This window comes from Sus scrofa, chromosome 6 (genome assembly GCF_000003025.6).
Source record: "Sus scrofa isolate TJ Tabasco breed Duroc chromosome 6, Sscrofa11.1, whole genome shotgun sequence".
NCBI classification, from domain to species: domain Eukaryota; kingdom Metazoa; phylum Chordata; class Mammalia; order Artiodactyla; family Suidae; genus Sus; species Sus scrofa.
This window is the reverse complement of record NC_010448.4, coordinates 152,468,549-152,496,522: the sequence shown is the minus strand read 5'-3', so window position 1 is coordinate 152,496,522 and position 27,974 is coordinate 152,468,549. Positions and strand designations below refer to the sequence as shown.

General features: G+C 41.2%; 1 protein-coding gene across 1 annotated transcript; it reads right to left on the bottom strand.

Annotated features, from left to right (window-relative positions):
* Window positions 7–27,573, bottom strand: CYP2J34 (cytochrome P450, family 2, subfamily J, polypeptide 34). The gene is given in 9 exon segments (NM_001244633.1): window positions 7–586; window positions 3,006–3,144; window positions 9,491–9,678; window positions 10,420–10,561; window positions 12,372–12,548; window positions 15,372–15,532; window positions 15,918–16,067; window positions 19,117–19,279; window positions 27,341–27,573. Coding segments are annotated over 9 exon segments (1,509 nt in total). The 5' UTR covers window positions 27,551–27,573; the 3' UTR covers window positions 7–407.

Genomic DNA, 27,974 nt, shown 5'->3' with positions numbered 1-27,974 from the left:
GCTTTTTTTTTTTTTTTTTTTGCTTTTTAAAAAATATGGAATGCTTCATGAATTTGCATGTCATCCTTGCACAGGGACCATACTAATCTTCTCTGTATTGTTCCAATTTTAGTATATGTGCTGCTGAAGCGAGCACTACAGCAGTTCTTTCTTTAGAGAAGGAACCATAATCCTCTTTAAATCTCCCAGGTGAAAAGGCAAATGACTCACATACATCATAACTGATTTGCCCAGGGCCACACTGGAGATGGCAAAGCTGAGGTTTGACTCCAGGTTCCTCCGAGTGCAGTTCCTAGGACCTGTGCTCAGAGGCACTTCATGCTGTCCCCTCACTTCTGAGCAGGAGCCCCTGCCTTGGGGGAGGTGCCCATTCTCCCTGCTTTTCTTCCCCTCCCCCTCCCACAACCTCATGCCCTGTGAACAGCACAGATGCGGTAGGTGACTGGGGAGAGGGTCAGGCCCACTCTGAACTTGAGGCTCAGCTTCTCATTGTCTGGAGGCCTGAAGGAGAATTTTTGTAAAAGGGAAGTAAAGAAAACGAACAGCTCAGTCCTGGCCAGCTGCTCTCCAAGGCACGCCCGCTTCCCTGCAAGACAAAAGCGTAAGAGGAGTTACCTTCCTGGTGGTGTCTGTGCCCAGCAAGGACTGAGATCTACCATGTGTGGCAAAGCCCGAGGCTGGGGCGGGCCTGCTGGGCCTGGGGCTTTATGGACTCGGCTTGTTAGATCCCAACCACCTGGGTTCACCCAAGCCCAGAAAGCATCAATCCACAATCACACCCTCCAGAGCCTCCAGAGGTGGGCAGGTGAGGCACAGGTGTGAAGGTTCAGGGTGTAGATGGAGGAAGGGCGGGGCCTGGGTCGACTAGAAAGTGGCATTCAGCCTAAAGTCTTTCCAAAACCCATTAGCTAACAAAAAACATAAGTGCAGACAAAACCCAAAAGTCTGTGTTAAGGTTTTCAATTCTTAAAACTGTTGCAAAGTATAAGCAAGTCAATGTCAGAGTAAGGTTTCTCAAGTGTAAGGCATCTTTTCCTTGTGTCAGGTTTTCCTCCTTAATGGCTGGGACTCTCCTTGCCATGGCCCTTCCTGCAGGGCAGGCCCCCTTCATCAGGATGTGCTCTGACCCCCACTCAAGGTCTCTGTTGCCCCCTCCCCTTCCTAAATGCCCTCCTTGCCCCACTTGGGCTACAACACCCCACATTGGTCTCTACCTCCATCTCTCTTCTGTGGGTCTGAATAACTTCCTTTCTCCATAATGATACATTTTCATTGCAGAAAGGAAAAAGAATTGTGAAATGTATAAACACAATGAAAAAAGTCTTTATTCCCACAATCCCGACCAAACTCTTGCTAATGTGTTGACATATTTCCTCACTGTCTTTGTAAGGATTCTCCTGCACACAGTCACTGGAACTATTCTCTGTAATTAATTGTATGTTGACTGTGTTACTTTCTGTTTCCCATGTAATGAAATATTCTTGGAAACTCATTAATATATGCATGCCTCCATTTTGTTCTCTGCCTATAATGAGATTAGGAAATAAAATGATTAAATATCAGCAAAAGTGTTTAATCACTTGAAATATCCTTCAGAATGATCATTTTTATATAATTTAGTGCCTGTTTTCCAGCGGCATGCTTATTACCACATCTCTTCCCCCCTCCTGATCTCTTTACCCATCACAAATAGAAAAATGAAGAAATCTGTCAAAATGGCACCAAATCCACTTTATTATAAATACCCAAGTTTCTCATAGACAAATCTAGATATCACGACAAAACTGGACCCAGAGGTTCAATAACCAGGGTTAAAGTGAGGCTTCCATCAGTAACTAGTTCTGATCTATGAGTAACCTTTTATTCTCACATAGCTAAAATTGTCCACTAGTGAAACATGTCATATCGTCTCTCTGCTAACTACACTATATGGCTGAGCAGGACTCCCAGTAAGACAGCAGCTATGAATTTGCTTGTATAAAAGCATGAAAGTAAGGATTAATGTCAAAGCTTCAGCCTGGATTACAGCAAACATGGATCATCTCCTTGGTGCTTCCGCTACCTGGGTATCACTAATGAAATAGATCAAGTAACTTTACTCATTTATTAGTAAAATGAGAGAATTGACCTAGGGTTTAGGGGAAAATTTCTTTCTCAGCTTGTAACTTTACACTGGAACATAGACAGTATTATTTTTTTTTCTGCTTCATTCTTTTTCATCTACTCAGGGCTGAATGCTCAACATAACTGGTGCTCGAGAAATATCTATAGAATTAAAGAATTGGGAAATTCCTTGGAACAATTTCTGCAACATACCTAACTCAGTACATGAACTATATGAACAATTTTTCTCACTCATTTTACAATGTATTGGATTAACACACCCACTGGCTCTGGCTGGCTTGGAAACATGAGAGTTATCACCACATCCTCTTTCGTACCCTTCAAATTGTTCACCATGTAAATGTATTAACCAGACTCTTAACGTGTCATCATAATTTAGAAAGGAAAAAAAGGACCTCTTCAGGGGGCACTTGTATAGGGAAATCCCACCTAGTTAAGCCTGTGGCACTTAGAGTCAGTCCTGATGCCCATAATGAAAAGCAAGCAGCCCCTTTCCTTGTCCCAACCCATCCAATTCTTATAAATTGGCTCTAGTTCTGTGTGAGTAGGTGGCCCTTAAAAAAACTTGAGCCATTTAAAAATTCTATAAAGATGGAAAATATCCAACTTTCTTTCTGGGCAACAAGAAGAGTCTGAACTTCTTGGGGTCCAAAACAACATGAAGCTGAAATCTCCACAAGAGTGAGGCAAGGGCTCAGGAAGCAAGGGCATGAGTTCTGGTGATGCACTGCCCAGGGAATCCTGGGAGCAACCAACAGCAAGAGGGAGCCAGGCTGGGCAGGGCTAGCCTGAGATCTTCCAACTGAAGCAAAGACCCACAAGGAGAGGAGTGGGGAAGGGCTGAGAGAGGGACTCCCACATTCTTATTTATTGCAACTTACCTATTGAGAAAGGCAGAAAGGCTTCTCTTTTCTTAAACTTTCCATTCTCCAGAAAATGCTCTGGATTGAATGTGTCTGGGGTGGCCCACTCTGCAGGGTCCCTGTGCAGTGCAGTCAAGTTGGTCAGGACCATCGTCCCCTGGAAAAGACAGCAAAGACTCAGGCAAGGTTTGATTCATACAGCACCCCTGTGGGGAGGTGCCAGCATCTCCTCAGCTCCCACACCAAGGCTCATGAATTCCCTCAACTTCCCCAACCCATCATCCTCAAAGCCCAAGCCCTAGGACCCTGCTCTACACCATGCACAGCCTACCATGATGGACTGGAATTGGCTGCTGAGAATGTTACCAGGGAGGTGTGACTACTCTTCACTGCAGGTGGATCTCTATAGGGACCTGTCAGTGTAGAACTTGTAGAGAATGTGTATGCACCAAAGAGAGAATAATGTGACAGTGGCCAGTCAATTCTGTACCAAAATCAACTCAGCTGCTCAGGGAATCAGTAAGTATGGCCGCTCTTCCAAGGTATACAATGTCTCCTATGTCTTTGTCTTCTCTCATTTTCTTCACTCCAATGTCCGGTACAGTCCACAGAAGGTTTAAAAATAGATTTCCTTGCCTAAGGAAAGGAACAAGTACCCTCCCAGGGTCATAGCAAGAAATCCAGGAGTCTCCCTTATTGCTTCCTTTTCCCTCACACTGCCTTCATCCAACCCTTCAGCAAGGCTTGTCAATTTCACTTTAAATTTCTCTTGATTCTGTCACCTCCATTTAGGTCCACCACTGCCACCTTGGTCTAGGCAACCAGTTTGGTTATCCCTACTCCTGTAATGACTCCCTAACTACGTCCTGTGTCTTCTCTTTCTCCCTCCAATGTTCTTCACATTCTGAAGCAGAGTGAGATTTAAATAAGATTTAATCATGTCGCAGACATCCACTCACCACACCCTGAACTGACAGGTATCTTTCAATAAATTCCATCTCTCTTAGACAAATGGTGCATCACCTGAGCCCTGAGCCTCTCCTTTTGCTTTCACTCCTCCTTCAGGGAACTTCTTAAGTTTCTCAAACATGTCATGTATTCCCACTAATTTCAATGCTTTTTAAAAATGCTATTCAACTTGCCTGGAATGTCCTTCTTTCCTACTTTGTCAAGAAGTTAACTGTTAATCCTCCTTTGATCCTCAGCTCAAACATCACTTTCTTTTGGAAGCCTTCTCTGCTCCATCCTGCTTCCACTCCCCATTCCAGCCAGCCTGCATCTTTAGAGTAGCCAGAGGTTCCCCCCTCCTTAGGCTGTTATAATGGTTTGTAGTCCTCAATTTGCATGATTATTTTCCTCACTATTGTTTCCCCAGACCCGAATATTTTAAGTGCTTAATGAATGATTGGTGAATTAATAAAGAATAATAACTACTATTGTGAGAACTTTCTATACTATATACTATGTTAAATGTTTTACATGCATGACTTCACTTTACATCCACCTTATTTTTTCTTTTTTGTCTTCTTATTGCCACACCCATGGCATATGAAAGTTTCCAGGCTAGGAGTCAATTTGGAGCTGCAGCTGCTGGCCTGCACCATAGCCACAGCAACACCAGACCTGAGCTGCATCTGCAACCTACACCACAGTTCAAGGCAATGCTGGATCCTTAACCCACCAAGTGAGGCCAGGGATCAAACCTGCATCCTCATGGATACTAGTCAAGTTCATTACCATTGAGCCACAATGGGAACTCCACTTCCACATGTGATGTAGGTTTAAATGCATTTTTTTTGTGTGTGTAAAGTATTTGAATCTCTGAGAGGTTGGATAAAGTGCCAAGCATCAAATGGTGAGAAGAGGTAGAACCATGACTTGTACGGCTCCTAGCCTCTGCAGCATATAAGCCATGAGAAATCTCAGCTCCAAGCATGATTATTCAAGTCAACATAAAATAATCAGTGGTAGAACAAGTCTGTTGATCTGGGCTGTTATCCTGTAGCTAAGTGAATTCTTACGAAAAATGCAAAGAGCACCTGTGAAATAATTTCTACCCCAGATTTCACCAGTAGGATGGTCAATCAGGAGGAAAATAGTGAATGCAATAGTTTTAGAAATAGGTGCTTTTCCTGACTCTGCAGGGATGGTGATTGAGAAGTGTCCAATGAGGAAGCTCCTCTGATTCTGCTTCTTGAGATCATTCCCAGCATAATATACATAGAGGGACTGAGGCATACTGTAGTGGATCCACGATGACCCACCATAAGGCCATAAAGCCATCAGCCGATTTTTCAACAGAATCTCTGCAAGCCAGAAGGGAGTGGCATGATATATTTAAAACGATGAAATGGAAAAACCTACAAATTGGAATACTCTACCCAGAAAAGCACTCATCTAGACTCAGTGGAGAAATTCAAATCAAAAGCTTTAAAGACAGGCAAAATCTAAGAGAATTCAGCACCACCAAACTAGCATTACAATAAATGCTAAAGAAACCTCTCTAGGTGGAAATAAAAGGCCACACTAGGAACAAGAAAATTATAAATGGTAATAATCATCAGTAAAGGCAAATATAAAATAAAAGTAGGAAATCATCCACACACAAATAGGACATCAAAACCAGCAATCATGAGGAGAGGCGAGTACAAATGCATATACTGAAAACACATTTAAAATTAAGAGACCAGCAATGTGAAACAATTTTGTTTATCTATAGCACGCCATATAAAAACCTCTTAGGAATCACAAACCAAAAATATACACACATTAAAAAGAAAAAGCAATCCAAATACAACACTAAAGATAGTCATCAAATCACGAGAAAGGAGGACAAAAGAGGAAGGGAAGAAAAAAGTCCTGCAATAAGAAATCCAAAACAATTAAGAAAATAGCAATAAGCCCATACACATATTCACAGTTATCCTGAATGTGACTGGATTAAACGGTCTAACCAAAAGACATAAACTGGCTGAATGGATACAAAAACAAGACTTGCACCTTTTCTGTCTACCAGACACCTACTCAGGTCTAGGTATACATACAGACTGAAAGTGAGGGAATGGAAGAAGGCATTACATGAAAATGGAAATCAAGACAAAGCTGGAGTAGCAAGATTCATATCAGACAGATTAAACTTTAAAATAAAGTTTGTTAAAAGAAACAAAGGCACTTCATAATGATCAAATGATTAATCCAAGAACATATAACAATTATAAATATATGCATCCAACATAGGAGCACCTCAACAGATAAAGCAAATTCTAAAATCTGTAAAAGGAGAAACCAACAGTATCACAATAATAGTGGGAGACTTTAACACCCCATTTATATCAATGGACAGATCATCCAGACCGAAAATCAATAACAAAACACAAGCCTTTCTCAACAGGAAAAAAACCCAACAACCTAATTGAAAAGTTGGCAGAAGACCTGAATAGACATTTCTCCAAAGTAGATATGCAGATGGCCAACAGGCACATGAAGAAATGCTCAATAGTATTAAAGAAATGCAAATCAAAACTACAATGAGGTACCACCTCACACCAGTCAAAATGGCCGTCATTAACAAGTCAACAAATTGGAGTCCCCGTCATGTCTCAGCAGTTAACAAACCCAATTAGTAACCATGAGGTTACAGGTTTGATCCCTGGCTTTTCTTAGTGGGTTAAAGATCCGGCGTTGCCATGAGCTGTGGTGTAGGTCACAGACGTGGCTCAGATCCCACATTGCTGTTGCTGTGGCATAGGCCAGCAGCTACAGCTTCAGTTTGACCCCTAGCCTGGGAACCTCCTTGTGCCGCAGGTACAGCTCTAAAAAAAAGACAAAAGGCAAAAAACCAAAAAAACAAAATACAAGTTAGCAAATAAAAAATGCTGGAGAGGGTGTGGAGAAGAGGGAACCCACCTTCACTGTTGGTGGGAATGTAAATTGGTACAACCACTGTGGAAAACAGTATGGAAGTACCTCATAAAACTAAATATAGAAATATAGAAATATCATATGACCCAGCAATCCCACTCCTGAACATATATCCAGACAAAAGCTTCACTGAAAAAGATACATGTACCCCTATGTTCGCAATAGCCAAGACATGGAAACAACCTAAATGTCCATCAACAGATGAATGGATTAAGAAGATGTGATACATATATACAATGGAATACTACTCAGCCATAAAAAAGAACAAAATAATGTCATTTGCAGCAACATGGATGGAACTAGAGACTCATACTAAGTGAAGTAAGTCAGAAAGAGAAAGAGAAAGACAAATGCCATATGATATCACTCATATCCAGAATCTAATATACAGCACAAATGAACCTATATACAGAAATGAAACAAACTCATGGACTTGGAGAACAGACTTGTGGTTGCCAAGGGGGAGGGGGAGGCAGTGGGATGGACTGGGAGTTTGGGGTTAGTAGATGCAAACTATTGCATTTAGAGTGGATAAGCAATGAGACCCTGCTGCACAGCACAGGGAACTATATCTAATCACTTGGGTTTTGTTGTTGTTGTTGTTGTTGTTGTTATTGTTTTTAGGGCTGCATCCATGGCATATGGAGGTTTCCAGGCTAGGGGTCAAATTGGAGCTGTAGCTGCCAGCCTACCACACAGCTACAGCAATGCAGGATTTGAGCCGTGTCTGCGACCTACATCACAGCTGGTGACAATGACAGATCCTTAACCCACCAAGCAATTCCAGGGATCGAACCTGGGTCCTCATGGATGCTAGTCAGATTTGTTAACCACTGAGCCTTGACGGGAACTCACTGTCTAATCATTTGTGATGGAACAAGATGGAGGATAATGTGACAAAAAGAATATATATATGTATGTATGACTGGGTCACTTTGCTGTACAGCAGAAATGAACAGAACACTGTAAATCCACTATCAGCTATAATAGAAAAAAATAAAAATCTTAAAAAAAGCCTTAAATAGCACATTAGACCAGATAGAATTAATTGATTTTCATAGAACATTCCATCCAAAAGCAGCAGAATGCACACCCTTCTAAAGTGCATCTGGAACATTCTCCAGGATAGATCACATCTTGGGCCACATTTCAAGCCTCAGCAAATTTAAGAAAATTGAAATCACATCAAGCATCTTTTCTAAACACAATGCTAGGAGACTAAAAATCAATAAGGAAAAAACCTGTAAAAAACACAAACACTGGAGGCTAAATAATATGCTACTAAATGACCAATGAATCACTGAAAAAACCAAAAAGTTCTTAAAGAAAAATGACAATGAAAACATGACAATCCAAAACCTATGGGACACAGTAAAAGCAGTTCTAAGAGAGAAGTTTTAAAATTTTTTAGGTGTTGGCTGCACCTGCGGTATGCATAAGTCATGGGGCCAGGGATAGAACCTGATTCACAATAGTGACTGGAGTTATAGCAGTGACAAAATTGGATTCCTTATCTGTTGAGCAACCAGGGGACTCTGTAAGAGGGAAGTTTGTAGCAATATAAGATTACCTCAGGAAACAAGACAGTCTCTTCAATAACTGGTACTGTGCAAATTGGACAGCTACATGTATAATAATGAAATTAGAACATTATCTTACACCATACACAAAAATAAACTCAAAATGGATTGAATATCTAATCGCACAAAAAAAGATGAGCCTGGGAATCAAAAAGGGTCTGCTTGTGAAACCCAACTTCTGTGATTTTGTAGCTGAGAGAAATTATGTAAGATTAATCACTCCTTGAGCCTTGGCTTTCAAAATTATAATGTGGGAATAATAGAATATTCTGAGGACTGATCAAGACATTTTGAAAGAGCCTGTATGGTCCATGGTGCATAATCACTGCTTAATAAGCACTAGTCCCTTTCTCTCCTGCTCTGATACTTAGTACTGCTCAGGCTTGGCTTGGTTTCCCTTGTAAGATGATAGTCCCATCATGGGCTTTAAGTCAGAGCTGAAAGGACACTTGTGAGGATATTATGTTAAAATCTCCAGCATTAATGTGATGTTCGTTCACATGGACTCAAATCCCCCTTCATATTTAAATATTCTATAATCCCAGGACTGTGAAGCAGAATTGTCCAAATAAAATCCAGCAGGTACACAGTCCTGTGAAAAGCTCTCCAAAGGCAAAGAAAAGACCTCATGGCAGAGTCTGACTGAGAATTACTGCCTGCTGTATCACCAGGAAGATTCACAAAGCACCTCATACAGTAAAAATGTCGAGCAACCTCACAGCTAAGAAAAGCCAGGCTTTGCCCAAACATCTTTGACCCAGGAATTCGCCTTCTCCTCCGTAACACTATTAAGATTTACCTGAAGTAATATTTGAAAATCATATATGCATAAGTCATGGGGCCAGGGATAGAACCTGTATTAGTATTATATTAGGTATGCTATCTATCTCCCCATTTCAGTGATTCCTGAGGACAAGAATACATGTCACTTTTCCAGTTGAGATCCCTACCATTTTAAAAGTATAATTGGAGATCTGAGGCTGCAAGTAGGACCCTAATTACCTTGGGCAGGTGGTATCCAGCCAGGGTGGTATCCTCTGCCACCTCCCTGGGCACATTCAGGGGGATGATGTTGCCCATTCTCTGCACCTCGTGGATGACAGCGTTGGTGTAGGGCATGGACTCTCGAGCTGCTGTGCTTGGCTGCTGCGATTGGCCAAGCACCCTGTCAATCTCAGCTTGGACTTTCTCTGGGAAAGCAGAGGAGGTTCCATTACTCTATTAGTCCATAACTCTCCTTGAGCCTGGTTAGGCTAAGGAGTAGAATAACCAGGATCATGATGGCTAAAGTTATAGTAGGTTCTATAGACTGTAGCTTCTCAAGGATGATATGAGGGGAAAGTGGGCCCTGGTTTAACACATCTGGTGAAAATTCTTTCTCTACAACATTCCTGCTGCAAATTAATAAAACTCTTTGAGCTTCAGTTTTGTTTTCTTATTAGTGAGGATAAATCAACTTTTATCTTTAGGATGTTTTGATATTTACATGAATTAAGTTACAAGAGCATCCAACACATGAAAAAAAGATCTGCTAATTGTTCCCTAATATCTCTTTTCCTTTTTTTTTTTTTTTTACATAATAAAGATTGCTGTATATCTGTTTGCTCAGCTAAAGACCATATTTTCCAGATTTCATATGCAAGTAGAGTGGAGCTCTTTCCTGGAACTCACCACAATATCAATGGACTTCACTGCTGCCCCCATGGACTCTGCTTTCCTGAGGACAGGGAACTGTTATATGTTGTTATGTGGACCCATAAACATCCTGATAGAAAAACTGAAGAAGGTGCCTGGTCTCAAGTCCACCTGGCCCTGTGACTGCCTACCTATCTCCCTATCCTACCAAGATAGCCTCTGGCCCCACCTCCAGGGCAGTGGGTTCCAGAGGCCCCATCCTGACCTGGCCCAGGCCCACCCACTGATGTGCTCACCTTGGATTTCAGGATACAGGGCCATGTACAGCAGACCCCAGCGCAGTGTGGTTGACGTTGTCTCAGTTCCAGCAAAGAAGAGGTCCAGGGTGGTAAAGATGAGGTTTTCTTCCTGGAAACTTGAAGTAGCATTGCCCTTATGCTAGAAAGTACAGTAATAATGGCTTATTCAGAAATTTTCTGGTTGTCATAACACACGGGGTTGGGGGGGCATTCCTAGAGAGAATGTGGAAGGAGAGACCCCAGGAGAAATGATTTTCCCTTTGGCCATTTCAGGAGGCAAAGGCTCATTACTGCAATTTCATTAGCATCTCCTGCTGGAAGCTTTAGATATCTTTGGTGGGTGAACATGAAGACAATTTTTTTTATACCTATAATTTGGACAATCTGTATGCTAGAAAAACAGCCTCGGGTTCCAATATTATCCACATCATTGACTATCTTTATGACTTAAAAAGTTACCAAGCTCTCTGTTTTAGTCTCCTGTTTCATAAAATTGAAATAACAAAACTACCCCCTTCAGATGGCATTGTGAATTACTTGAGATGGAAAAGGTAGAACTAAATGCTTTACTGATACCAGAAGGAATAAACTGAATTTCTCTGAAGTGAAACAACTCTCACATCTCCCCATTAATCTTTCTGTTTCTAGGTTAAACTTCTCTGATCCCAACAGCCATTTCTCATGGCACTGCAGCATTTCTAGCACCTTCCTCCAGAAGTTTCAATGCATCCAATTCCTCTGCGTGTGGTCCCCTCCTGCACACCTTACAGCAAGTGATGTCTCTTCCTTAGAGAAGTCAATGTTTCTATTAATGTTATGCCAATAAGGTGAAATAAGAGAGCAGATGGAACAATATCCGCATTTCTGTCTACTCCAGGTGAAGGAACAAATGGTCTGATGGGTCAGACATGATGACTCTGAGGCAGTGACAGGTATGAACCAGAGAGGTTACTATGGTAAAGGCAAAACATTCAATTTGGCATTTTTCCTGCTTCTTTCATATCATACAGGAAAGTGGATGTTATGAGGATGAGGAAGGAAAAGTCCCTCCCATTCGAGGGTAAACTCTGGCATCTGATTCAGTTTTACTTCTGTTCTGCACTGGGGAGCTGGGGGAGGGGGTAGGAAACTGGGCACAGGTCCGAGTGATAATGAAATATTACTTGTATTTCCTTTTGTGTAAAGCTCTTTCAGACATGGGTAGAGGTAGACAATAAACTATGAAAAGGCAGTGTTTGGGCTTTCCCAAGACCTCTAGCAAAATACTGTGAAAGCTTTACCTATGTTTTTAATTGTCTCATCAATTCTGAGTTAATGTCATTCCTATACCATATGAAATATTGCCTCTATTTTTGCTCCCCTGTGCTGGGCTGAAAAGTGAGCCACAAAGATGTCCACATCCTGATCTCCAGAGCCTGGGAATACTTTATGGCATAAAAGATATAATTATATATAATTAAGTTGATGTAATTATGTTAAGCATCTTGATATGGGAAGATTGTCCTGGATAATTCCTTATAATGTCTTCTCTTATAAAGACTCTTCTGATTAAATTGGGCCCCAATTTAATCAGAAGAGTTTTTATAAGAGCCAGGTCAGAAGGTCTAAAGAGAAGATGTGAGGATGGTGGCAGAGATGATGATACATGACGGCTTTGGAGATGGAGTAAGGGGCCGTGAGTCAAGGAGTGCAGGCTGCCTCTAGCAGCTGAAATATCAATCAATAGGTTCTCCCCCAGAGCCTCCAGGAGTGGCAGCCCTCCCAATACCTCGGTGCCAGCCCAGTGACACTGTTTCAGACTTTTGATCTCCAGAATTACAAGAGAATGAATTTGTGTTGTTTTAAGCCTCCCAAGTTTGTGGTAATTTGTTATAGCAGCAATAGAAAGTAGGAGTACCCTCATTTGTTCTTGAAGGACTAATTTCAGGAAACAACTCTGGCTTCCTCACCTTTTCTATTTCCTGGAGGTAAGCGTCAATGAAATCTCTTGCTTCAGCAGGATTCCAATCTCTCTTGTGGTTTTCAATCACACAGGCAACAAATATTTGCAATTTCTCCCAGTTACTGAAGAGGGTTTGGTGGGGTCCAGGGAGGAATTTCATTATTCGTGGAAACATATTGTAGAGCTGATTGAGAAAAACAAAACGAATCACAGAGACAAGGTGGTTCTAGTTTTCCACTTTTGAGGACAAGGAAACCATCTTCTTTATCTCTTGTCTTTGCTGACACTTAACATTTGGAGTTGCCCTTGACTCTTGTTCTCTCTCTCAACCCTCTTTTCAACCCCTTGGCAAAGCATTTCCACACTCCATCAAAGATACAACCAGTTTCAGACCTCTTCTCACCATTCCACCTGCTTTGTCATCCTTGTACAATCCACTAATGTTTCTCACCCGGAGGCTGTAAAGCCTCCCACAGTTTTCCTGATTCTATACCTGACACCCTTCCCAGACTATTGTCCACTGAGCTGCCAGGGGGATCATTTAACAATTTAATCGGACTATTTCACTCTCTGGCTTTCAATCCTCCAGTGAATTTCCATGGCCTTTAGACAAATTCAACATCATTCCTGTCCTGGAGCTCTACGGGAGCTGGCCCCTCCCACTCCTGTCACCCCCTCTGCCATCACTCCCGGCCATCTCACCCTCTCTTCCTCTTTCCAATCCAGTTCCATGGGTCTCTGTGGTCACATCAAGGATGTTCATAGTTAGGCCTTTGCATTTGCTGTTCCTTCCATCAAAAGCCTTTTCCACTGGAATCTCTATAACTTCAGCCTATTTTTTCATTAATATGATATTCCAATGTCACCTACTTCGACCTGTCTTGCTCTATCATCCTGTAAGCAGCAGCACTTCTGGTACCCTCTTTCTATTTCCATTCCGTCATTGTATTTTTTCTCGGCAATTACTACAAGTATGTGTGCGTGTGTGTATATATATACACACACACACATACATAAATGTATATATACACATATGTATAATAATGTATATATGTACATATGTGTTGATAAAACATATTTATCTAATCTTCCTACTATACTATAATCTCCATGTAGGAAGACATTTTTAATAAAGTCAATTCTGAGTATATTTTCTCAAATAATATCTGGTAGACAATAGATCACATAATATTAGGGAAAACTGTCTAGTCTTAAAATGATAACAGATATGGGTTTGAATATTAGATTTGCTGCTTTCTGGCTATGTCTTTGGTAATAATGATTATTATGATGATTATGTGTTTTTTTCAGTATTTAATTTGCTCCCAATGGGGCCTCAGGTAATTTTTATGATCAAATGACATGAGATCCACACAGCACTTAACACAAAGCCAGTGACCACCATGTAAATTTGCTTACACATTCCTATTGGCTGCTTCCATATCAAGGTGCTTAATTTCATCTTTAGAGGATTGTTGTAAAAATTAACTGAATAAAGTATGGGCAGTTGTCCATCCAAAGTGCCTTGTCTATTTTGGGTCTCTAAGAAATGCTTCTTTACCCTGCCTCACTGCCCCATTTGACCTTCCCAGGAATTTCTTTTCCCTGGGAACAGTAGGCTGGGTACTCAATTAACTCTCAAGACTTCCTGGGTTCTGTCCTAGCAGGAGGGAGTAAAACAGAATTAATGAGTTGGGGACTACCACAAAGTGAGACTATGGAAGGCTATTCAAAAATAACATTGATAGTACTCATAATAGCTCACACTCATTATGCCTCTTTAATGTGCCAGGAATCATGGAAACTGCTTTATCAGTTTTGGTGTGATGGGTCCCTAAAGCTCCAGGCAATGCTGCTTGTCAGGAATAAATAAAATAAATCTGCTTTTAGATGCAAGAGGGTTTATCTCAACACCTGGCATTGATTTTCCCCTCAAAACGTCCTTCAAATTCAGAAAAGTGGGTGAGAGACCAAGAAGCTGAGCAGAGTTTTTGACAAACTAAGAGATCTAGCAGGACAAGAGTGGAGGCCGGGACCCACCAAGGATGGGGTGAAATGTGAATTCCTTAAATTCATACCCTACGTGGTTGGTAATATCAAGTATTGCAACCACGTAGGGTATGAACCACTTGGGAAAATTTTAAGTATTTTTATGTTCAGGTTTGTCTATTTATGTATGTAGGCTGCACCTGTGGCATATGGAAGTTCCCAGGCCAGGGGTTGAATTGGAGATGCAGCTGCAGGCCTAAGCCACAGACACAGCAGTGCTGTATCTTGGCCTCATCTGCAACCTATGCTATAGCTTGTGGTAACGCTGGATCCTTAACCCACTGAGTGAGGCCAGGGATTGAACCCAAATCCTCATGGATACTAGTTGCGTTCTTAACCAGCTAAGCCGCAATAGGAACTCCTGCCTTCAGGTTTACGTGCAAAAGAAATGAATGGATGTGTCCACACGAAGGATGGGACAAGAATGTTCATGGCATAACATCCCCAAACTGGAAATACCCCCAAACTGGAAATATCCTAAGTGTCCATCACAGAGAATCAAATAACAAAGAGAGATCTAGTCATACACGAGAAATTACCTAAAATAAAATAGGGCCACTAACATATGAATCTCTAAACAATGTGCCAAACGAGAGTCAGGCACAGAGGGTACTTCTGAGAGAGGATGGAGATGGTGGGCTAGGGAGACACAGGGAGAGGAGGGACTCAAAGGTGAGAAGGTGCTTCTTAAAGAAAACAACATAAGTGCATAGGTGCGTGCAACGTGAAGTTTTGTACTTTACATGAACGTAAGAAATGTTCTTTGTCTGTAGGAAATATTTGAAATATTATAAAAAACATTAAAGTCAACAGATTGATTTCAAATAAGTATATGTTGAAGTCGATTACAAAAGCTTACATTTCAACTAAAAAAGAAAAAAAAAAAAAAGAAGTCCCCATCTGTGTCTGACATCAGCCCATCACCTTTATCCAGGATAGGAGGTGAAAACCGCCTCACCTGGACCTGCACTGATGTGTGCTGACATGTGACCTCATCCAACAGCCTCAGCAGCTCCTGGAACTGATCATCCTGGTAGTCAAACCGCTTCCCAAATGTGATGGAGCAAATGATGTTGGAAACTGCATTGTTGATTTTGAAGTGAGGGTTGAAAGGCTGTCCTGGAGGCAGAGGAAGAGATGGACCCTTCAGATGGCTTGTTTCTATTTCTTCTCAGAGACCCCTCTACATGATATATGACATATCAAGTTCAGAACCACCTCTGAGACTGTGACCCCTGCATCCTATTTAGAGTCTGACACACAAGCAATGCCTAGGGAGTCAAACTGATGGCCAGCATTTAAAATCATCAGTATGCTCCATATCCATCTTCTTGTGCATAATTCTCAAGCTCCATGAGGGAAGGTCATGGTTAACTCTGCTCTCTTATCCCTGCAGTGCCCTATGCTGTGCTGGATGCAGGACAGGCACATAGGTGATTATTGGGCATCTGGTTAGTGAATGAAAGAACCACAGACCCCAGCACATGTCCTATGACATGCTCACCGTTCTCCTCTCCTATTGCCTGGATGAGGTACTGAGCCTCTTCCTGAATGCGTTCCTCTAAGCTCTTCTTTCCTAAACCAAAATTCCTCAGTGTTGTCAGGGCGAACCTTCTTTGCTCCTTCCATACCTGGCCATTGGACATGATTAATCCTGGAAAAAAGAAAGTCAGCATTATGAAAAGAAATCCAAGAGGACCCATGGGGGACATGTATCAAATGGATTCTGGGAGAAGGGCATTAAAGCACTTGCAAACCATTCAGAGAAATAATCCCAAAGCAGTGAATATAATGGCTAGCATTACTGATTGCTTTCAAAGCCAGGAACATTGCATTTTTAATGCATTGTGTAATTTAGTACTCACAAAACTTCTCTGAGAGGTTTTTACTCATTACTGACACCTTCTACCCCCAATTTTGTTGAGAAAAATAAGGCACAAGGGAAAAAATAAACTCTGCAAGGTCACAGTGTTAGTAAGCAATTGAATCAGCATTCAAATTCAAGTCTGCCTGAGTCCAAAGCTATGCTGTGATCTAAGTATAGCATTATATAGTATAGTATGACCTTATTTGTCACCTAAGTTTATATAACTATTTGTTATATACTAAGAAAGTTATGTACTAAGAATGCATTCATGGATTAGACAAATTCCATACTTACAAGGAGGCAAGTGTTTAAGCTGAACCTTAAAAGATAAGTGAATGACCCAAGCAACTAAGAAAGTGTAACAATCTATACTGACAAAACAACAGAGGCAAAGGGGAAAATTGAAATGGCCCTTCCTGCTATCCAATTAAGGGTCCTTTTTTTTTTTTTTTAGATTAGACTATAGTTGATTTACAGTGTTGTATCCATTTCTGCTGTACAGCACAGTGGCCCAACCATACATATATATTCATTCCTTTTCTTATACCGTCTTCCATCATGCTCTACCCCTTAAAACTGGACATAGTTCCCCATGCTATACAGTAGGACTCCACTGCCCATTCATTCCAAATGGACTACTAACCCCAGACTCTCCATCCATCCCATTTCCTCACTCATCCCCAATGGCAAACACAGCCTGCTCTTCCTGTTCATGACATGTTTTGTACATAGGATCATTTGTGCCATATTTTAGATTTCATATATAAATGATATCATATGGTATTTATCTTTCTCTTTCTGACTTACTTCACTCAATATGAGAATCTCTAGTTGCATCCATGTTGCTGCATGTTCACCACAGCACTATTCACAATAGCCAAGACATGGAAACAACCTAAATGTCCATTGACAGACGGATGGATTAAGAAGATATGGTACATGTATACAATTGAATACTACTCAGCCACAGAAAAGGAGAAAATAATGTCATTTGCAGGATACTTCTTAATCTCATCTTGATATGGGAATGGCATGAGACACTCTTCCATGGTGTTCACGACACCACAATTCTCCAATTTTCCTCCTAATTCTCTGACCACAAAGAACTTCCCATATCTTTTGTGATCTTGTCTGCTTTTATCAAATTCTGAAATGATGAAGTTCTTCAAGATTAGGTCTGAAGCCCATCCTCCATTTCTAGGAAAATTTCATCTCCTAAAATTTTAAATAACATCTACCAATAGTGAACATTGATTTCTGTTCTCGGCTCCAGACATATGTTCAAGAGTCTGCTTGACTTTCCTGGCTTAAAAGTCAGCATTTCCTTGACAGAATTCATGATTTGTTCCATTAAACTCCCCACGCAAGCCAGCCAACACCTTGTCTTCTTCCAAGTGCTCCTTGTTTCCTTTACCCACACATTTAAGCATCTGCTTTAAATCCATGTATCTTCATGGCCAGACCAATATCCTGGTCTAACCTACTCTACTATCATTTCCTGCCACCTCCCTAGTTGAAGAGACCATCTTCTCTAATCTAAAATGCTGCAATAATCTCTAGGTCTCTTTATTCCATTCTTGACATTGCTGCTGAGATAAGTCTTTGAAATGTACCATGTAAATATGATGATTCCTTTTCTACTTACACCATTCAAGAGTTTCCATTGTTATTAGGATAAAAAGGAACACCCTTAACAAGAACTTTCATGAGCTATTCCTGGCCAGCCTTAGCCATTATCTCCATTTAATCACTGTGCTTGTAACATTGGTCACCTTTAAATTCCTCAGTTTCGGTCCTTCTTCCCACCTTATTTTTATTTTTATTTTTATTTTACTACACCCACAGCATGCAGAAGTTCCTGGCCCAGGGATCCAGCCTACACCACGGCAGGGACCCTAGCCACAGCAATGACAATGTCAGATTCTTAACCCTTTACGCCACCAGGGAACTCCAGAGACTTTTCATATTCTATTCCCTCTGCCTGAATGCTTCTTCGGTTTATTAAAATGTCACTTACTTATATTAGCTTTTACTGATTAGGTGCCCCTAATAGGTGTACCCTGCCCTTATCTTCATAACATTAAGGCCTAAAATTACTAGTGTGATTGATACTGTTTTCCTGAATGAAATGTAAAGCTCAGAAAAATAAAGATTTTGTCTGTTCTACTCGAAGTGATAGCACTGGTGTCTGGCACAGGCTTCATATGGCAGATGGCATATGGCAATACATTGGATGAAGAGTTAATGGATAAAAACATTTCAAAGGGAAATTGAGAAAAACATGGCGCTTTTGTCAAAGAATTGGTTTGGCTTTTTCATTTAGATTTTTAAATGTGTGTATATTTAATGATCATTTTAAGTATTTATGTCAAACTATTGAAACATAGCCTGGAAGACTCAAGACACCTAGTGGGGCACAGCCTTAATAACAAAGCATAAGGAACCAGAAGCAGGAGGGGTCATACAATCAGCAGGAAGAAGCATCCATTTTCCTAGAGTGAGAGATTTGAAAGGAAAGCAGAAAGAGAGATTGAAAATGCATTGCCTCTTCTTCTGCTTAAAAACTCATCACGTCATTGGGTGATGTGGATACTTGTTTATCAAATATCCAGAGCAAGTTCATGCAGCTGACACAACTTCTCCCAAATCCTTGACATCAGTGCTAATCCTGCCAGAGCCTTGAACAGGGAAATGCCAGCACTCAGTTTCCTTTAGGGGCGGGAGTTTTGTGATGGGCCTGGTCCCAGGGAGTGCCAGAGAATTATAGTTGCAATGGCAGCTTTCACAGACCACAGGATATCAAACATATGCATCTTCCATTAGTCCAGAGACTTACCATTTTTCTTAAAGACACGTTCTTGGGTAGGAATCATGGGGCGGTTTGCAAAGTGTTGGTCTTGATGGACAAAGGCTTCTTTGATTAAGGGCAATCCAGTTATAACAACTGAAGAAAATACACTGGAATCCAGGCTAATAATATTCCCGTATTCCTTCACAAACTGAAAAACAGTAAATAATTAAATATGCAGATATCTGTGTATCTAGGAATGGAGGGTGTGTGTAACTGGGGAGGCTTGTATTGAGGGGAGCCTGTGTGTGCATGTGTGTGTGTGTGTGTGCATCTCATCTGAAGGGAATGTTCCTTGTTTCCATTTTCCTCCTCTCAACTAGACTTGAGTTGGACCCACTATAGGACTTGGACATTCCTCATAAACATCTATTCATATGTTTAATCTCCTCAAATTGAAGCTTCCCCATGTGTCCTAGGAACCAGGCATAAAGCTATCACTATAATAAAATCAACAGGATCTCTATAATAAATTCAACAGGAGTCAAGTGAAGGCAGTGCATTTCAGTACATGTGACTCACCAGCCAAAGCTAAGATGTGTTGAGTGAATGTCTGGTGGAGGGAGCATGGACTTGTTAGTAAATCTCATCTGTTTGACCAGGAGAGAATGTCCCCTTCCTCAACACGTTCTAGGTGACAGAAAAATCACCATTGGGCTGGTCCAGGCATGGAGATGAGCACATAAGCTCCAGAGCCATGTGTACATATTAACTCCATGGTTGAAGCTCTGAGCTCTCAGAACAGTTGTTTCACTTGTTTTCAGCCTCAGCTCCCCAGCTATAAACTCAGGAAACTTTTTCTCCCTCAAAGCTCTCTGTGAGGAAGAAATTGAGAGCAACAATGTGAAAGCACTTTGTTTTCTGGTACCTGGCAGAGAGCCACTTGAGGCTCTGGGGAATGAATGGCCCCTGTGTGCAAAGTGACATGGGTGCACTTGCTTATGGTGACAGAGATGACAGAGCACAGGATGACGTGTGAGAGAGGCTCTCGTGGTCACAGACAACCACATGCACTGGGTGCCATGACAAGCACCTTTCATGTTGTATCTCATTTAACTTCACAACTACCTAAGGCAGTAATAATTTTCTTCCACTTTCATAATGAAAATGAATCATAGCAGAAGGAACTTAGCCAAGGTGACAAAGCTGTTGGGTGTTGGAGGTAAAATGGCAGGTATTATATAAGATTTCAAGACAAAACCATGAAACTGAGATAGAGCTAGGACCTTAGAGTTTAGTGGATGTGAGAGAATGAAAGTGAGAATGAGAAAGAGGGGGGAGGAAAGTTAGAGTGTGTGGGTGTGTCAGGAGGGTACACAAATGGGCAGGTATGTGCAAGGATGGCTTAAAGTGCAGTAAATGGCCCTCAATCAAAATCTCCCTGACTTATTTATTTAAGAGACGAATCTCAGTCGACCCTGCCACTGCCTTCGGTCTGCAAGGCTGTGTCTAGCTGCAGGCTATAGTATCAAACAAAACGTCTAACTTCTGCCAGTGTCTGTGGGCCCTCCTCCCCAACCTCCCAGCACTTACGTTCTCCATGTCACTCTGAGCTCCCTGGACTATGTCACCCCATCAGAGCAAATCCCATGGATCTAGTCTCATTCCACCATTCTGCTCCCATAGTAAAGACTGAGCCTGAACTCATTGTCCTTTTGGAGCCGAGACCCCCGTCAATGTTTGTTATTAGCACAGTATGTCCTGTCTTATTAGAAAAGGCAGAGCCATGATTCCAATGCAAGCTGGTTGGCCTCTAAAGTACACATCTTTGTTGTAAGAAATGAGTCTGAATACATCAAGATTTTAAATTTCATCTTGCTGAAAGCCTAGATGAAATTCTAAGGTTTTACAAAAATAATTTCATAACTAATGCAGAATAAGCAATAATGTTTTTTTTTTTTTGAACTGCTGAAAATCTCAGGTTAAGCTAAATGACTCCTAACTGACCATGTACACAACTCAGAATCAGTTTGTCCTTGGAAGGAAGTGAGCATGCCATTAACATTTACTGAAATGAAATCCTTCAGAGTTTTATCTGTCAACCCTCTGCTCATGTATATTTCTAGTCTAAGTGAACTGGATAAACACTTTCATATGATCAACTATGTGAACGTGGGTAGGTCTCATGACCTCCTGCAGCCCTGCTACCAATGACGGTGATGTCCACCTATTCTTAAGTGCCAGTCACTGTGCCAACTGCTTACATGGAGGTAAATGGATGGCCCACAGTCATCTCAGAAGACTTTACAAGACAGAGAATAATTTCAATGCAGGACAACAAACAAGTCTTTCTAAAAAATAAATAATGTAAGGGAAAAAAGGAGGTTAAAAGTAAGGTGGTTCAGGAGGCTAAAACAGGCTTAAAATCAAAAATGAAAATAGAAAAATAAAGAGAAAAAGGTTAAAATAGTAGCAATTTTGAGCAATAAAAGGCAAATACAAGTAATAGAAGACAGGAAACAATATTAAGGACAAAAACATCAAATGTAATATTAAGCACTTAATAAAGTAGAGCAAAATGAATATTTAGAATAAAAAGATAGAAAGCTGAGAGTGAGACAAGAGGTTGAACCAGGAGACATAAAGTTGAGGGAGATTCTATTTGATCTCAGTTCTTAAACTCAAAAACCAATTGAGCAAAGACACAAAAGGAGAAAAAGGAGACAAGGCAGAGTGAACCATTTCTTACCCCACTAGCAATTGAGAGGGTCTATTCCTCTGATCACTCAGTAGCACTGAGCAATGTGTATGTGTGTAGTGGGGGAGTCAAACACAAGGGGAGATAAGATTCTCTCTCTCACTCACTAAATTATATATTAAAATATTGTCTCAATGTGTCTGTATTTCTTTTGTAATTAAAAGCTGTTTCTATCCAATAAAGCACACACAAAAAGAAACCCAAGGGCATTTGAAATAAAGCTTGCTAAGTAATTTGTGCACTTTTTGACTGATAGAATCCTTTGAAAATCCAGCCTCTGTCATGGATCTGCTCTCCAGGAAAATCCTATACCATGAATACAGTTTGCAAACATCCAGTTTCAGGGGTTCACTAGGGCCCTGGGGCCCACAGACTTCTGCTAAGACTCCTGGTTTCACAGGAGTTCCTGGGGTTATACCAGGTTTCTGAGGACAGTCTGTAGAAATCAAATTCTAGTTCAAACCAATAAGTTTTTATGAAATGCTTCAGAGTTGTCAGGCACCTTCTGACTTTGCTCTAAGTGGGGGCAATACCCAGATCAATATGTGTGGTGTTTTCCTAATACGTCAAAGTCTCTTGGGAGAGGCTGACTACAGAAAAATTAACACATAGCAGAAGACGATATATGTTCTTAATGCTGGAGCAAGGGGCATGAAACTACTGAAAGAAAAGGTTAATTTCCACACCTGATATGGGAGAAAAGTTTTAAAAGGAGATGGTATTTGGGCCAGATCCTAAGTGAAGGTTAGGGTGCCAACAAAGGACATATATCGTGAAGGCAAAGACTTTTTAGTATGTGTAAGTAGCATGTACAACTGCACAGACAGGAAAATGTGGGCTTTCAGGAACAAGTGAGCTCTCCTGTCTAACTAAAGAAAAGAGTCATTAAAGAGCACATGAACCTTGTAGTGGGTCAGGTCTAGATGCTAGGGGTACAGGTCCTTAAGTTTAAAATGCTTGAAATCTAATGGGGCATATACATAGGTAATTGATTCGTCTCATCATTCTTAACAGTAAATTATTAAATGGGAGAAAGTCAGGAAGCATATAAGGACCAGGGACTGTGATAGTCTTCTAGAAAATATAGCTCTGAGTAGGGAGATGGGAGACAAGGTTGGCAGGGTAATGTGAGCTGGAACAAGGATGTCAGTGAAATATTTTGGATGTTGTTTTATTTGCAATTAGAAATTTGAATAGGTGGAGTTCCCATTGTGGCTCAGTGGTAAGGAACCCAACTAGTATCCATGAAGACATTTGATCCCCTGGCCTCGTTTAGTGGGTTAAGGATCTGGTGTTGCCCTGAGCTTCGTGTAGGTTGTAGATGCAGCTCAGATCCCGTGTTGCTGTGTCTGTGGCTCTGATTTGACTTCCTGCCTGGGAACCTCCATATGCCATGGGTGCAGCCCTAAAAAACAAAAAATAAAGAAAACTCAATAGGAGAAGTAATTTAATGAGTGCTTAAGGATTTAATTTTGAAGTCATACAAATCTGTATTAAGTTTCTGCTTGTTACTATCTGATTTTTGGTCAAGTTATTTAACTTCCTTGTGTCTCAGTTTCCAAATCTATAAAACAGATATTACTAGATCTCATCTTTGGGTTTGTGTGATAAATAACCACAATACTAAAAGTAATAATCACATTAGTATTATAAATCAACTTGGAAGTGTATTTTAGCAAACGAATACTCTCGTAAGATAGGATAAAGGAAGGGAGGGGAAGTAGCCAGAGAGTGGATTGATGGAGCCCTGCAGTCGGGCCAGATAAGTGACGCCTGGTGTGCAACCAACCACTGGCTTCCCTTGAGTTTATTACTCTAAACTTTTGAAGAAAGGGTGAGAGTGGTAGATATAGAAATAAGCATCAACCATGTGCTAGGCACCCTGGCAGTAAACTGATATTGATGGACTTATTTGATGCTTATAATACTATACAATGTATTCCTTGTTTTCAGAAAAAGAGGCACAGAGATTCATGCATAGCTGGTGGGCATAAAGTTGGGCTTTCTCTACTAAGTCTGTATGTCTCATCCTTAAATGAAAGCATGAAGGTATTCTCTGTCTCTCTTCCGAGTGATAGCTGGCCACATGAATTCCCAATCAGAAACCACATTTCCCAGCTTCTCTAGGTGTGGCCAAAGAGATGTGAGTACTGGAGATGTGTACATCTTCTAGGTCATGTCCCTAAAGGAAAATTGCTTCTCACTGCCTGAACCCTTCACCTTTCCGTGGACCAGAACTCGCACATGGTGGTGTTGCAGGACCAGAGAAACAAGATAGAAGGAACTGGAGTTTCTGGATGATCTTGTGGTAAAAAGCAGCCTTCCCGTCCTCATCTCCCTGCCTACATCTGAACTCACTTGTGAGAGAGAGACAAATTTCAATCTTTTTACACCACTGCATCTTGGGGTCTTTTTTGTTGCAAGCAGCTCAATGAATAGCCTCACTAATATATCTACCTATGCTATCTTCCATTTCCTCAACATAGTCCAATAAGATTTTCTCTTATTTACATAAATGCTCCTCTAATAAGCCATATAGCTATGGCAGAGAAAAAATATAAAATGGGGGAAAATTAAATGAGGTTTCCATAATACTACACAAACAGGCGAGTTTCCTCACTGCCCTCTTACTGTGTTTTAGCTCATGTCATTTTCCATACTTAAAAATCTCTTGTCCCCTTTACTCCATGGAGCCACTTGCCCACCATTCTTTTCAAGTTCTCAAATTTACTTCAACATTCCTTGGAGGTTATCCCCAGGGTTTCTCATTCACAGTGATCCCACCTAATATCATCTTATTTGGTTACCAAAATATCACACAACACATTTCATCATACAATGCCTTGTACTGTGCCTGCCCCATGATAAGCAATTCATAAATATCTGTTGAATAAACAAATCCCTGAATAAATCAATTTTGCTGTGACGGTATCATGAAAAGTCAGGTAGTGTAAGTAGAGACTTATGTGGGAGTCAAATAGTGCTGGATTCAAGTCCTTGCTTGGCCATTATCAATTTTGAATAACAGGCGAATCACTTGACAGTTTTCAGTTAGCTTCCTCAGCATTAAAATGAAAACAACATCAGAGTTCCCTTGTGGCAGAGTGGGTTAAGGTTCCTGTGTCACCGCATCAGCTCAGGTTGCTGCTGCAGGTTCAATCCCTAGCATGGGAACTTCCACATGCTGCGGGCATGGCCAAGAGAAAAAAACCTGGAAAGAATGTCAGATGATACAATAAGCTATGTATACATGGCATGTAAACTCTACAGCATGTACATAAAAAAACAATACAAAGAGATGTACTCAAAAACACTACAGATAAATTAAAATGAAATTCTCAAAAAATGCTAAGTGACCCACAAAAAGACAGGAAATGAGAAATAGAGGAATAAAAAAGAAAGTGAGACACAGAAAACAAATAGCAAAATGGCAGATTTAAGTGTTATATCGACAATTACATTAAAGATCTAAGTTCACCAATTAAAATGTAGAGATGGGCAGAATAAAAAAATGAGCCACCTATATACTATCAACAAGAAACTTATTTCAAATCTAACCATATAAGTAGGTTAAAAGTGCAAGAATAAAGAAGCATATACTCTGCTGATACTAATCAAATGACAGCTGGCGTGGCTATAGCATGTCAGCTAAAGTTCAGACAAAGAATATGATCAGAGATAAAGAGGGGCATTACATAATAATTAAAGAGCCAATTCACCGAGATGACATAACCATTTTAGTATGTATGTACTAAGTAAAAGAGCTGGCAAATACATAAAGGAAAACTAATAGAACCGATTAGAGACATAGACAAACCTGTAATTATAGTTGGAGACTTAAACATGCCTCTTTAGTAATTAGTAGACTTAGGAGATAAAAAGTTAACAAGGGTACAGAAGGGCTAAACATAACAATCACCTAATAAGATCCAGCTGACATATCATATAGACTACTCCACTCATTATCAACAGAATATACATTCTTTTCAAGTATGTAATGGGACTGTATCTTAGGTCATAAAACCAACCTTATGTGTTTTTTTCAAAATTGAAATCACACAAAGTATGTCCTCTGACCACAATGGACTCAATCTGGAAATCATTAACAGAAAAAAAAAAAAAAGAGGAAAATCTCCCAATACTTGGAAATTAAACAACACTTTTTTAAAACAAAGGTACAGGTTTAAGAGCCTAGCTTTAAAATTCTATGGACTAATCCTGTCACTGAGTGGTATCAATTGGGTGATTCTCCCAGAATGCGAAAAAACCTTATCCAACTTGAATTTATATCATGGGCTTTTGTTCAAAGTGTTCCAGGCATTTTTAGGGAAAGGGGAACTACTACTTGTTGAGCACCCGCTATAAGCTATATTAATATTGAAGTTTCACTCTTTTATCTAATGTTTACAAGCATCTATCACCATGCAGTCTGTTAGCAAGGCATCTGTGCTGAGAAGCAGGGAAGCAGCTGAAGAGTCTCAAGAAAATGTTGGATGTTGGAGGGAATTTTAAGGACCTCAGAGTAGCCACTGTTAGGGAACCCTGATGGGAGATGATTATAAAGAAGTAAAAAGAGGCTACAAGAAGGGTGCCTAGTGGTTCCCTACCTGCTATGAACTCTGGGAAGAAGCAGGAAGCACTAAGAAAGTCTAAGCAGAAAAATGATGTTTAAACATGATGAGATGGAGGAGACAAGATCCTTGTGGTGCTCAGTTCTTGTGGTGATGGGAGGAATTCAGCTGAATAAAGATAATTTAGGTAGTAGTATCACCACTTTACACATGGGAAATGGAGCCTCAGAAAGGGAAAGTATAGCACCCCCCCAAGGATAATAATATTTTAAACAACAAGGCGATCATACCATAAATAGGATATTCTGCTAATAAGTAACAAGACGTTTGGGTTATTTCCATGTCTTGGCTATTGTGAACAGTGCTGCAAATGAACCTTTCCACAGAAAAGAAAATCATGGACTCGGAGAATAGACTTGTGGTTGCCGAGGGGGAGGGGAGGGAGCGGGGTGGATTGGGAGCTTGGGGTTAATGGATGCAAACTATTGCCTTTGGATTAGCAATGAGATCCTGCTGTTCAGCACTGGGAACTATGTCTAGTCATTTATGATGGTGCATGATAATGTGAGAAAAAAGAATGTATACATGTATGTGTAACTGGGTCACCATGCTGTACGGTAAAAAAAAACAAAAAACAAAACTATTGGGGAAATAACAATTAAAAAAAATAAGTAACAGGACGCACAATTAAATGACTTAACATATCGTTTCTGCCACATTTAAATGGTAAACAGTTAACAACGTTTCACCCCTAGAAAAGGGAGGTGGAATCACGTCAGTTGATGGTGAGGAGAACCAGGCTCAAAGCCGGGTGGACCCGGGTTCCAGCTTTAGCGTCAGAGCTCCCCTCCCCCTCCAAGTCCTCTCGCCCTGGGTACCCGGAATGGCCCTCGTCCTTCAAATCAGGGTCAGGACCCGGCCAGCCACTTTTGCTCTCTCCTACCCGCTGAAGTGCCAGGTGTCCCTTCTCAACGTCCAGATGGAAGAAGTTGCCTAGGAAAGGCAGGCGCGGGGGCCCAGGCGGGTAGTTCTTTGGGCTCCGCCTTTTGAGGAAATCGGCAAAGAAGAGAAAGGCGACGGCACCCAGCAGGAGAGTGCTGGGACGGAGAGCGGTCCAGAGAGCCTCAGCCAGGAAGCCCAAGGCCGGGGTCATGGCTGCGAAATCTCCGGCAGTTCTGCGGTTTGAGCCAAAGACGGTCCAGGCTTGTCTGACTGCACTCCTAGCACCGCCCACTTTGCCAGCTCCGCTACCAGACCCCAGTCCTGGCCGGGTTCTCAGGCCCCGCCCCTCCCTATCAGCCAGGCCAGGTTCCCTGCCCCGTCCAGGGACTCACCCCTCCAGCTCTTCCCCAGGCCCCGCCTTCTCCAGGTCCCTTCTTTCCCTTGCCACCCACCCAGCTGCCTGCTGCCCGCCAGCTGTCAGGAGTCAGATTCCTGAAGAACATGCTTGGGTCCTGGAAAAAAACTGCCAAAGAGCGTTTTTATTTGCTATTTAGAGAGCCTGATGTTCTCTGAAACCGCTGGGACTCTAGGTTTGTGTTTTTATTGCGTCTCAGCACCAGGGACACCTGAGCTTC